The sequence below is a fragment of the Macaca thibetana genome, chromosome 6 (genome assembly GCF_024542745.1).
Source record: "Macaca thibetana thibetana isolate TM-01 chromosome 6, ASM2454274v1, whole genome shotgun sequence".
Taxonomy (NCBI): Eukaryota; Metazoa; Chordata; class Mammalia; order Primates; family Cercopithecidae; genus Macaca; species Macaca thibetana.
In genome coordinates, this window is record NC_065583.1 from 72,552,832 (window position 1) to 72,567,285 (window position 14,454).

A 14,454-nucleotide genomic window follows, 5' to 3' on the forward strand; every position below is an offset into this window, starting at 1 on the left:
CACTTTGGGAGACCAAGGTGGGAGGACTGCTTAAGTCAGGATTTCAAGACCAGCCGGGGCAACATAGTGAGACCCTATCTCTATAAATTTTATTTATTTATTTATTTATTTATTTATTTATTTATTTATTTGAGATGGAGTCTTGCTCTGTCACCCAGGCGGGAGTTCAATGGCGTGATCTCCGCTCACTGCAACCTCTGCCTCCTGGGTTCAAGTGATTCTCCTGCCTCAGCCTCCCGAGTAGCTGGGATTACAGGTGTGCATCACCCCGCCTGGTTAATTTTTTGTACTTTTAGTGGAGACGGGGTTTTACCATGTCGGCCAGGCTGGTTTCAAACTCCTGACCTCATGATCCACCCACCTCGGCCTCCCAAAGTGCTGGGATTACAGGTGTGAGCCACCACGCCTGGCCCTATAAATTTATTTTTTTTTTAATTTCATAGGACCCCTTTTCTTTTAAAGCTATATATTACTTAGGAATTTTAGGAGGGGATGAGAAATCAACTGTTTACAAAAGATGGGAAACACTAGTCTACTGAATGAGCCTGGTGGTAGTAAAAATTATCTTCAGTGAAAGGGAAATGTAATCATAGGTGGGAAAGTGTATTTTATGTCATTTCTAGTTGGATAGTTGGATATAATTTTTTATTTGTACAGATATACTAAATGTTTAATATAAAATGAAAACAAAAAACAATGTTCTCCCTTCCAGTTTTTAAAAAATTTCTAAATAGTTACATTTGAATCTATTGAATTAATTTTTAAATAATGAAAAATAAGATATTCTGAATATTTGTACTTCAGGATCATTTGTGTTCAGGCTAGACAAACAGGATGTAAATTAGTTAAAATAGTGGTTCTATCTTTGGCACTAAATGACTATCTTTAATTCTACAAATTCTAATTGTTTAGCAGTAAAGCTGAATTGGCAGTTTTTTCATGGATATTATCAACCAAAAAAAGATACTTCAGCTAATATTTACATTCTATAATGAAACTAGCTGTAAAATTTTTATTCATAAATTTCTTAACAATTTTTTGTACTACAGTATTTGAGAATTTGAATTTGTTTGGTTCAATAAATAAATTTGTTTGGTTCAAACAATAAAACTGTTCTCTAGCATAGTAACTATACAGAATTACACGCTAATCAGAGATGAGCATTAGTACAGAATTCTTTCTAAAACTTGTATTAAACAAAAATAGACAACTAAGCCAAACTCAAGTATCAGGTTACTTCCACAGCTTCCCATTTCCTGGCCTGTCTTTTTGTACCTCTTCTTGGGTCTCTGATAAGGGACACTATGTTTAGCAAAATATAAATTTTATTTTACCTTCCTTTCTTTCTAACAGTTCTGCTTGTTTCAGTACCTTTGGGTTTCCTCCGACTTCTTTTTTGCTGGCTTCTTCTGTTCCCTTACTCATTGTTTATTGGTAATAACATGCTTTTCTCTCTTTATTATTTTTACGCAGTTACTTTTACGATTGTGCCAGTGACTCTCACTCATCCTCTCTCATCATTTTACCACATTTTTGCTATAGTTTCATTTATTCAGTATAAAATATTCTTTCCTTAAACCCATATATTTTACATATAAAATGTGCCACAATATCAATAAGAACACATTTTCATCAATTAACTATATTCAATGCTAATATCTTATCACACATTGCAACAAAAACGACTACCAGATCATTGCAATATGTCAATAGGCAACCATATTTCAGTAAATGTAAACATTTACCATTAAGTTGGGATTGCCTGTGTAAACTTAGTATCAATCTGACATGATCTCTGTTACCTGTTTTAAGCATCTGAGCGAACATATAAACAATAGATTTGCTCCATTACAGTACAAATTACAGAATATCAATCTCAATAAGTCCTTTTAGAAAAATTACATGTAATACTTGTAATTCAAGTAATTCAAAACTTGAAATTAATAGAATATTTAATTTTCCTAAACATGACAGAATTCACTGTATGAGAGTGATATAATGCAAAAAATCTTTATTTTCCCCTGTTAATGACTCTTTTACATAATAATAAATGGGGGGAAAAGCAACTTAAGACTTTAAGAATAATCGAAGACAACTGATATTTAAAATGTACACTATTTAACCTGAACTTAACAACATGTCTTGATTAAAGAAAATATAAGGCCGATTTTCTAGACTGAAAGGAAAACACCGAAAAATAGAAGCAGTTGATGTCACGCATGAAAAGAGCTAAATTCCCCTGTGCCACTGGCGGAAGCCAAGCACTGTGACCCTGTATTACAACTGATGTACAACTTAACATAACTGAATGATGTTTCTAAAAAGCAAGCAAGCAAGCAAATCTTACAATATTACTCTATACAAAGGAAGCACATTTCTACTTTCCAATATTTTGATTTTCTAAATTCTAGTACAAAGTAATTCTAAAATTAAAATAGCATCTATGTCAACAGAGTGTAGAAAATATGAATTTTAAAGAGACTGCTGTTGAATAATTTAATAATTCTTCTGATATCTATATAAAGAACAAATCATTTCGACCAAAATGTGCTTTATTTTTGTTTCAAAGAATATTTTTCAAAGAGTGCTACCATCAGAGGGGCATTATTCACTCCATATATCAGTGATACAACTAGTACTCATGAGTGTCTGTAAGATGGAACAAGCGATTTGCTCGGCCACTCATTATAGAAATTCTGCAGTAGATGGATGGCCCTAGAGAAAGGGCAATATTCTTGACATGACTGGAACAGATCTCATTAAATATAATATGGTTTGAAAGACTTTCAATTGGAATGGACCCTCATGATTGCCAGTAGGCTTTTAAAATATGTAATTAGTACTGTCTAACATCTCTGGCCTTGGCTTCAGAGGCTTCAGAACTGAAAAATAGTTCTCAATGCAAAATTACAACCTCCTTAAGATGGGTAGATGCTAGATGTGACTGTAGCCTCAGTAATCTGAGATACTAATAAAAGGGCTTTTAACACCTTCAGTACACTAGAAAGGAAACACATGCTTGTAGCTGATATAACATATTAAAGTATTATTCTGATATTATATAAAATATATATTATATATTCTATTATATATTATATATAATAAGTATATATTCTGATATATATTATATATTATGTTACAATATTCTATTATTATAACAATATTAAACATCTGATGACATCAAATACAATATTCAGATGAAAAAAATTCTGCTATCAGCTAAAGTCTTAAGTTCTTTCTTCTATTAAGACTGTTGATCTAAGCATTACATTAGACTGTCTTTAAAGGGAGCTCTACATTTTAATACTGTTAAAAACAGAAAAATCGTTATGTCAAGTCCATTGTGATTAATTCTAATTTCATTTTCCTATATATAATGCATTTGCTTTATTTTATCTAAAATTATGCTTTAACATTCTAATTTTTGTATGTTTACTTGCATAAACAGTGATTCATAGTTGTTGCATTTTAATGATTTTAAGTTAAATATGCTTCCATATGCAAAAGACTGAATTTGAACTCTTAGGGAGGCCGAGGAGGGAGGATCACTTGATCTCAGGAATTCAACATCAGCCTGGGTAATACAGTGAAACCTCATCTCAAAAATAAAATTAATTAAAATAAATAAATAAAATTTTGATCCTGTACCTCACTCCATATACAAAAATTAATAATAATCAAAGATGTAAGTGGTAGGACTAAAACTATAAAACTCTAAGAAGAAAACAAGGTTGAATTATCAGCATAATCTTGGATTAGACAATGTTTTTTTTGACATCAAAAGCACACGGAGTCAAGGAAAAAATAAATTGCTCTTCAGCAAAATCAAAAACTTAAGTGTGTTAAACAACATCATCAAGAAAGTGAAAAAAAAAAATCCAAACGGTAAGAAAAAAATATTTGTAGATTATATGTATAAGGAGCTTATTTTCAGAATAAACTCTTAGAATTCAACAATAAATAAGCAATTTTTAAATGTGCAAAGAATATTACTAAACACATGTCCAAAGAACACATATAAGCTGCCAATAAGAACATGAAAAAATGCTCTACATCATTAGTCATTAGGTAAATGGAAATTAAAACTACAGTAAGATACTACTTCATGCCCACTAGAATGCCTGTAATATGAAAACATTAAAAATAACAAGTGTTGGCAATAATGTGGAGAAATAAAAATATTCATATATTGCTGATGGGAATGTAAAATGGTACAATTACTATGAAAAACAGTGTGGCAATTCCTCAAAAGCTTAAATAGAGAATTATTACCATATAACCCAGAAATTCTACTCCTGGGTACACACCCAAGAGAAGTGAAAACATACAAAAATAAAAACACTTGACAATGAATGTTCATGCAGCATTATTTATAATAGCCAACAAGCTGAAACAACCAAATGTCCATCAGCTGATGGATAGACAATATGTGGTAAATATATACAATGGAGTATTATTCAGTCATAAAAAGGAATGAAGTACTGTCACATTGTATAACATGGATGAACCGTAGAAGAATTATAAATGAAAGAAACTACATGCAAAAGGCCACATATTGTATGATTTTATTCATGTATGTGAAATATCCAGTGTAGGTAAATCCATCAGGACCAGAATTAGACTAGTACTTGTTAGGGGTGTATACACTGGAGTGCCTGTGTATTTGAGGGGGAAAAAAACCTCCTTCTCCAAATAAATAGAAGACCTAATGCTTTAGAGAAATGCTTCTGTGTGTTTATTCATGTGTATGAGATGGCCAAACCGCTGTTACTAAAGATAACTAATACTCAAGCACTACTGTGATATGTCAAACCCACATTTCAATGATTATCAAACAGACTTCAATTTTATAATCAAAATGCTCTTTAAAATATAAATATACATATACACTAATACATTTTTAAAATATATATAGTAATCCCTACTGTAAAAGGGTTATGTTTCACTAGGAAAGAATTGTTTATACTATTCCTCCAGTAAGACCTCAAAGTACATAAAATGTTCCTCATAATTATTTGTATATTGTAAAGGAAGCCTATAATTCAAGTTTATTTCTGTATTCCCTATGTCAGTGTTACATGGGATTTTACTATACACATATATAGACATTCATATGCACACAAAAAGTTAAATTACGCACTTATCTTTCCATTTGTAAGTGCAAATTTATACACACACACACACACACACACACACACATTCATTAATGCATCAGAAAGAAGTTAGACAATGACCATTTTCAGTAGCACAGAGAGTTAATCCTACTTACTGCTGAAGAGCTCAGTGCGGATTTTGGAGACCTAATTATTCCAGCAATTGAATGACGAATAGATTCAAATTTGGATAGCCTCTCCTTTCTTTCCTGGAGGGATTAAGAAACAAGCCTTCAGCAACAGTAAACTATCCAATATGTATACACATTTATGTATTTAGGTACTTATCCACAGCTTATCCATCATGTCTTCCAACTAAATAAAATACAAACTTCCTCACATTAAAGATAACAAATAACCAAATACACACAAACTCTATAGCATTTTACTTTACTGACCCCTCAACAAATGTCTTGATTTTGGGGAAAGAAATAGAAATGCATATAGCAATTCATATAGAATTCATATAGATGAAAACAAGAAATGCAAAGGAAATTCACAGAAAACCAAGTATTAATTAACACATGCAAAAAAGAACACAAGCTATAAGGAACCTATTTAACACAGACTATTTCAGATAGGACTATAGTTGTGAGGCAATTTCAAATAAGAAAAAATAATCACACACACACAAAAAAGGAAGAAAAGTATACGGAACACATTTTTTAAAGGTGAATTTCACTTCAGTACCTAAGAAGTTTCCCAAAGATTCACATGATGATAATGACCATCATGATGATCATAATGACCATCATGATGATCCTGAAGATAAGGAGAAAGGCAGGTGGGAGGAGAATGAAGTAAAACAAGAAGGTAATGGCAGACCTACCTACCACCAATCCTACCAAATCCAGATTGCTATTTGCCATACAATGCATATTTCTGAATATCGTATACCATAATGATGAAAACTTTTCCTAAAATTTCAAATCTTTAGGACCATTTTACAAACATAAGTGAATGAGGTAGGTAAGAGGGCAGAAAAAAAGAGGGGAAAAAGAAAAAAAAAAGAGGGAAAAAAGAAAAAAAAAAGAGGGAAAAAAGAAAACAAAACAAAACAAAACCAAAACTAGGACGTAAGAAGGGCACCAAGAGCAAAGGATGTGTGGTTCTGTAATGGCAGCACTGGTCAATTTTCCAACGATGACTGTATTTCATCTGCTAATCAGCAGCAGACAAAAGAACAAGAGATCCTTTTGTCAAGCACACTATTTCTGTAGGTCTTCCAGCATTAGTGATGCCCAATTTTACTTATGGAAAATAAGTAAGCAAGTCACAAATAACATCTTTTGTTTCTGTAATAGTAAATGTAGACATTCTTGGCCACATGCTTTCTCCCAAAACCCTTTGGTAATATCAAAACAAAACATTTTCTAAGTGAGTAATGCTAAAATTACCCAATGGATTAGAATTATCTAATAGGGAGGTCCAGTTAGGGCATAAAGAAAACTTTAAAAATTGTTCCCTTATATTAAGTTACAAAACATAACATATTGTGTGTTAGATGGATACAATTAGTGAAAACACCTTTTCATATGAAGGTTCTTTTTAGATAGGTTGGCCTAAAAATATATTATCAGAAATAATAATGAGACCTTAAGTTTCATATAGCAGCAATCAAAATGCAAATAGGGTTAATAAAACATTCCAACCAGTGTTGGATCATTTGGTGCCCAGATTTCTACAAATAAAATGAAACTCATTTACCATGTAGTTCCTGTCTGTGTAACATCTAGTAACAGCTTTAAATTACAGTCTACCTAATAACACATCGGACTGTGCTGAATTCATTGACAGGTTGATTTTCACATCAAAGAATCAAATGGCTACTTTTAAAAATTAAAATAAAAAAACTTCCCTTCAACTGCCATGAATACAATACCTAAGTTTGCTTTTAGGCCTGCCAGGGCAGGTGATGATACACTCATTTTACTCACCTCAAGTAATGGCAAGATACATTTTCCAGATAAAGGAGTTGTAGGAATTAGTTCTGGCTAAAGGATGGCCCCTCACAATGGAGGTAGCAGGGGACTAATGAAGGGGTGAAGGGAGAAGCAATGTTATTAAATAATACCTGATATTATAAAATAATATTCTGATGAGATGCTCAGAAAAAGTGCTGTTAAGTTCAGCTATTACCTTGGCTTGAAAAAAAAAGTTCTAGGTACAGTATCAGTTTCACATCTCATTTAAGAATAGTTTTTCATTATGTTAAAATTAAATGAGACAGTGTATGTGTTTGTGTGTGTGTGTGTATATACACATACACATAAAACTAAGAGACTGGTTCATAATAATTACAAGTGTATCTATTATCAATTAAAAATAACGCTATGCCAGGCTTGGTGGTTCATGCCTGTAATCCCAGCACTCTGGATGGCCAGGTAGGGAGTATTGCTCGAACCCAGGAGTTTGAGACCAGACTCGGCAACACAGTGAGACCCCATCTCTACAAATAGTTTTTAAAAATTAGCCAGATATGGTAACGTGTGCCTCTAGCCCCAGGTGCTCAGGAGGCTGAGGTGAGAGGATGGCTTGAGCCCAAGAGGTTGCAGTGAAGCCAGACTGTACCACTGCACTCCAGTCTGGCCAACAGATCAAGACCTGTCTCAAAACAAACAAAAAATAAAAACAAACAGATAAACTCTATTTAAAAAATACCTAAATTACTTAAAGTAAAATCCTACCTATCAAGTTTTGAAATTATCCTTCATTAGAAAACTGCAGTGAAACAGGCTCTTGCACTGCAATGTTCCATTTAGTGCCCCCATCCCCTGAGCACTAAAGCACAAAGATACAAAGGCAAGAATTAAGGTTCTGCTGATTGGAGTCGCTCTGACAAAGAAACTAAGCTCTAACCAATGACTGCCTATCTGGCTGCTGTAGAAAGTGACAACTTCAACCAAAAAGCATGTAACAGTTCTGAAAGTGAGGTTCTAAAAGGAGGCACTAAGATAAAGGAATAACGTTCTTGAAGTCAGAAGCGATGAAGAGTATGAATCTGAGCAAATTACTCAACTACCCTTGCTCTCAGTTTCCACATCAGAAAAAAGAAAGGCACTAGGCTAGATAAAATCTGCATCTCAAAAATTCTGTGACTTTTATCCAACTCCCCATCATTTGTGTTGCATTGTTCATTAACAAAAACCCAGAGAAGAGTTTCATGGTACCAGGCTGGCAATCAGTACTTTCCTTAGAGCATTTAGTCACAGTTAGCCTGAGGTACCCTTAGAATATGAACCAATGAGATGGCTGAACTATCATGAAAGGAAGACTTTTATTGTTGTTGTTTATAACAGGTCTTTAAAACAAAAACTGAATATTATTTCTCACAGACTTATGTAAATAAACCCAATCTAGTAACATTCTTGGACAGAACAATGCAAGTGATTATTTGGCCCTGTAGGAACAGCCAGCGACTTATTAAAATCAAGAGGCAATAAGAATCAAGAGAAAGATAATATTCATGCTCAAACTCCAGGCTGAGTGCCAAATATCTTAGGGACTTCTTATGCAAAACAGCCATAAAATTCAGAGGGATTTTGTGAGAAATAACTGCAGGAAAATTATAACCCCAGAGAAGACTACCTTCTGAAAAACTTCTACATTATAGATCACTCATAATATAAATGAAATACTGTAAATATCAGTATGTCCTTCATTTTAAAAAAATGCATTTAGAAGTAACCTAAGGTTTTGGAAATGCTGATTTGCTGGGCACAATGCAAGATACATAGTTTCTATTTCCATCAGGATACAGAATTTAAGTATTAAAACAGTTTCTAAATGATTTATTTTAGCAATAGGGTTTCCGACTAAAGGCAAATCATTTTAGAAGTATTCACTCCTTAGTAACTTAGTTTGTCATGTTGTCTTTTCTCTTTGATGCTTGCATATTAAGATTATTTATAAAAAGAAAGAAAACCCCCTTGCTAAATCAGGCATATTCATTTTCTGAAATAATGAAATTAGAAACCAAATACACAAAAGAAACATCTGAATGATTATTAAGATCTTGTTTTAAAACAACAATGCTAAGGAAATCTACAGTAAAACAGAATAGAGTTCAGTGAGATCTAGGTTGTAAAATGTCATAAATCATTCCTTTTGCTTTCTTTATTCTGTATCTCTTAAATAAGATGTCTGTAGGGAAATAAGACCCAAGAAGAAGGCTATAATTAGCTTCCGTCCTATTCAATAGCCAGTTCACATTCCATGGTGCTTTTCCCAAATGTGTGACCAAAATGGCTAAATAAATATTTTTTTAAAGACTACTTTTTAGAACAGTCTTAAGTTCATAGCATAAGCAGGAGGAAGGAAAAGATTTTCTCATATGTCCTCTGCCCCCACACATGCACAGCCTCCACCATTATCAGTATCCCCCTCCAGCGTGGTGCCTGTGCTACAGTTGAGAACTTTCACTGACAAATCATGATCACTCAAGAGTCCATAGTTTTCATTAGGGTTTGCTCTTTTCGTTGTACATTCTATGGGTTTGGACAAATGTTTAACAACATGTAGCCCACACTGTCCTAAAAATCCTCTGTGCTCTGCCTATTCATCCATCCCTTCACCAAAATACAATTTTTATAAATTATCCAGTACTACAAGATGCACACCAACCAGTTTCCTGATGAGCATCTCATTGATACAACAACTTAAGAGCTGATAAGACTTTGCTCAGTAAACAACTGTGTAATTTGTTTGTATGAAAAATTGTAACTATTATAAATTGAATTATCAAGGTATCTTAACTAAGATTCTGCTTTTGGTACAATTTAGGGACATAACGATACAGCAGTAAATTTTTCTACTTGACTTAAAACTAATAAATTGTGAGACAAGGAATACCTTATAATGAAAGTATTATTTAATTAAAGACCAATGTTTAGCAATCAAGGCATTTTACCAGCTTCAGTTACACCTTCACAAAGTCCCCAGCTCATTCCTCCATTTAACAAATTATTTTGATAAAGTCAAAATAACCTCTTTACCATTCCCTGCATACACTACATACGCCTCCTCACTGCAAGTTCCCTATCCCTTGTCTCCACCTCTCATTGTCCCTTCTTTTCCCTTTCTACCTTACCATAATAAATGCTCATAAATATTAGCTATATTTATTTTTATTTTACTAGCAACGACAAGGACATTGGGCTGTTTTCACCTTCTGGCTACTGTGAATAGTGCTGCTATGGACATGTGTATACATGTACTTGTTTGAATATCTGTTTTATAGGAGTAAAATTGTAATTTCATGCTTAACTTTGAAGAACAGCCAAACTGTTTTCCTGGTGGCTGAACCAGTGAGGGTTCCAGTTTCTCCACATCCTCACCAACACTTATTTTCCATTTTTCTGATGGACAGTGTCTGAAAAGATGAGAAATTTCAGTAGAGATGCTAGCAAATAAATATAAATTCTGGAATTGAAAAATATAGTATCAGAGTTGAAAAACGCATTTGATGGACTTGTTAGTAGATAGACTGGACACAGAAAAGAGATTGGTGAGTGTGACAAGCTGCTTGTCTTCATTTTTGAAGGGCATTTTTACTGGATATTGAATTCAAGGTTGATGTAGCTTTTCTTCTTTTAGTACTTTGTCTTCTGACCACCACTGTTTCTGTAGAGACATTATCTACAATTCATATCATTATTCCCCTATCCATAATGTATCTTTTTCCCCCTGGCCATTTTCATAATTGACTATGATATCAGTAAATGTGATTTTTAAAATATTTCATCCTGCTTACGGTTTGTTAAAATTTCATGGACCGTTGGGCTGAAAGTGTTGGAAAGAATTTGATCATTAAAACCTGGAATTTTTACCCCCATATTTCTCTCCCCTACATTTGATATTATTCCATGACCTCAAACACTCCGTTATGTTTTTTCACTTTTTTCTTTTTGTTTCAATTTGGATACTTTCTACCAACCTGTCTTTACCTCTCACTGATCTTTCTAGTCTATCTAGCAAGTCCATTGAATGAAGCTCTCAGTTCTGATACTGTATTTTTCAATTCCAGAATTTCCATTTATTTTCCAGTATCCACATCTCTACTGCAATTTCCCAGCTTTTCAGACACATTTTCCATCTTCTCCACTACATCCCTAAGCATTTTTGTAACAGCTATATTAACAAATGTCTCATAATTCCAAGATCTGGGCCATCTCTGAGTCCGTCTATTTTCTTGCCTATGGGTCACATTTCTCACTTTTTGGTGTGTTATATAATCTTTGATTGTAGGCCAGACAGTTTGTATAAAACAACAGTAGAGTCTGAATTCAAGAATATTATCCTCAAGAAAGGGGCATACCCACTCCTTTTTTTGTCAGGCTGTTGGAGAGTTGGAGCTGTAGTTAATAAGTTGGGTCTAGCCTTTGTCACAGTTCTAGTTTAAATCAATTGCCACAGCCTTCAAATACTTTGAGAGAGATCAGTTTTCCTTCATCTAAAAATAAAGCTGAGCCATGATGAGATTCTAGCATCCTCCCTCGGCTTCAAAGCTGATCCATCAGCTTTAGGAAATACAGGAGATCTCTCCCAGCTTTACAGTCTTTTGGGTGGGGGAGGGAAGTCTCTTTGCCCTCACCCACTACTTTATGTACCTAAGAAGACAACTTTCAGCTCTAATACACATTCCTCAGCCTAGTCTTTGGAGGGCCATTGCCCTAGACTGTGAAGACCCAGCATTCCCTACAAAGAATCAGTTTGGGAAAGGGCTCTTACATTCTTCTGTAAGTGAAACCCTAGAGTGCTCAGTTCTTCTGCCTGAACTCCTCCCCACTCCCGCACCCCCCACCAGACACACACCCCACACACCACCTTTCTGATGTGTTGAGGATTTCATTTGAAGTATCTCTCTCAAGTCTCCTTCTCTGATGGCCTCCTTCACTCAGTGAAAACACTTGCGTAAGAGCTGGTGGACAGATAGTGCTTTGCTCTGTGGGTCAGGCTCCTCTAGATTCTAATCTTTCACATCAGCCTACACCTGACGCTACAAATATCTCAAAAACTTTTAAGGATTCATCTGCTCATACAGTTCCACCAAGGATGAAAGTAATCATGGGTCTGTTTTTTCCTACAAAAGGCCTGTCACTTTCTGCATGTAGGTTCATTTAGGTTTACTTCTGTCCTTAGCTCTCTGATGAGGTTTCCAAAAACTATTATTTTGTAGCTTATTTTGGTTGTTAGGCAGAAATGAGGGTCTCTTGTGACTTTCCATATTCAACCTGGATATAAATTTCATATGCTTTTCATTAAGGCCAGTAATTTATTTAATACTCGTGATCATTTTACTTTCCTTTATTTATAAACCAGGAAAACGTAAAACACCTTTTATGGTTATTCACTAAAAAGTCCATCAAAAAGACCACTAATTTGCCAAAAGCTACAGGTTTGATTTTGACTACCATTTTCTATGACAATTACTACACAGTTCAAGGCTACATTCCTCAGAAAATAATTTAACAGGTTAAAGACCACTGTTTCAAAAGTTTGATATATTATTTTGTGGGGTTTTGTTTTGTTTTGTTTTCCTTTATTGATGGGTTTCAGGGGATAGGGAGGATGAGTTTTATGGGTTTTGTATTTGCTGCAGAGGACCTCACAAGGACACGATAAAGACTACTAAGTACATATTTCATTTTTGTAAATGTTTTAAGTTTCCAACTTTATCTAAAAAGTTCCTGAATGGTTTTAATGTTTAGTATTCTTGTACTGCACATGCATCAATAATCCTCTTATCAGAGCTCCTTTTGTTACTGGAACTAGTAACTGGGAACATTTGGAGTTTCAAGTCCTCAGTCAAGATTTTATTTATTAGAATGGAATCAGAAACTTAAGGACCTAAACGAAAATCCTAAGATTTAATAAAAATACAGAAAAATTAAAAATTTTAAATAAAAAAATGGTAGTTATAATATTGTACTTCTTTTATCAGCTAATAAAATCCAACCAGGAGATACATTTTAGAAAGAAATCAGTCAGATTCTAAGTGCTTGTCCCATCCTCAGCCTCTCTGAGAAAAACTGTCACACTATGGGACATCAGTACATCCTGCCTGAGAATGAAGTCAATACAAGAGAAGGTAGAGCTGAGAAATGAAAACAAATTCTTGACGACATGGTTTGAACTTCTGTGTATATCCAATTACGTGACTGGGTAAACTCTTTTATGTTTTAACTAATCTAACTTGGGTAACTATTGTATAGAACTAATATAGTAGGTTTTCCTGGAATATCAATTACTAATTAAAGATTTTCAATAAGCAACTTCAAATGTCACAATGATCACTAACAAAACAATATACTAACTTACATTTTTAGGTTTTAGACACATTTAATTTTAATAGGAAAAGAAATCTTTTGATATTGATATATATTAATGTAGATTAAACCTTCTTTATAAACACCTTCTTTATAAACTATATATGTTGTGACAATTATTCTCACTTATTCCCATTAATTTAACAGTTTCAGCACATAACAAACAAAACAACTGCTCAAAAGTATAGGAAAACCCTAGTTTAAATGGCCGTTAATAGACGTCATAGTACAAAAGGTTCTGTAGTCCCATAGATTTTAGAAATGCACAGTTAAACAAATTTAAACAGATTCATTAATGCAATATGTCTCAGAGCCTTAATAAAGAATTACTACTTGCATTTGGGAGAGAAAATATTCCGCAACATACACCTCGGAAGGTGCTGTCACAAAGCTTTCAATCTGTAGGGGTGGGAGGGGAAACATTTGTATCCTCTCTACATCAGTCATGGCTTTTCCTTGGACACTATCATCACATGGAAGAGCTCTAAATTTAAGCTCCCCTCTTTTTGGCCACAATCTCCTATCCCATCAGTTTGCTTTCAACCAGTCACACTGTAACCATTTTTCAATCTCACTGGAACTCTTAAGTCTTGTAGTCTCCTACTTTCTCCCAATCAATCATCTTCTCTTCTCTTCTCTCTTTATTTAACTTAGATGCCAGGCTACATCATTTTCAATGATACTCTTGCCAATGTTCTAAATTCCCTTGCTATCCTGTCTCTTAGGTGCTCCCTTGTGGCAAAATCTAACCCTGGATGGATCCAACTATCTGCTCTCTCTGAGTTCGCACCCAAGCAACTAAACACTGTTACAGAGTATCACATGATTACTAACTTCAAATGGGCCCTAAATATCTGGCCAACTCATTTCTTATTTTCCACTGTCATTGTCAATCATTTCAAACTTTTCTTACTTTTCTATGTCTAAAACCACCTTTTTCCATACCTTCTAGCTTCTATAGAATTAACAAAGGT

The 14,454-nt window shown here is 34.0% G+C and overlaps 1 protein-coding gene across 14 annotated transcripts in view; it reads right to left on the reverse strand.

Annotated features, from left to right (window-relative positions):
* The window catches only part of FER (FER tyrosine kinase), a 725,379-nt gene that overhangs the window by 232,851 nt on the left and 478,074 nt on the right, over positions 1-14,454 (reverse strand). For all 14 annotated transcript variants that reach the window (XM_050794609.1, XM_050794604.1, XM_050794601.1 and 11 more), the window contains one exon: positions 5,270-5,362. In XM_050794609.1, the coding sequence (XP_050650566.1) occupies positions 5,270-5,362 (93 nt within the window). Of the gene's footprint in view, positions 1-5,269; positions 5,363-14,454 lie in introns of those variants that run through there.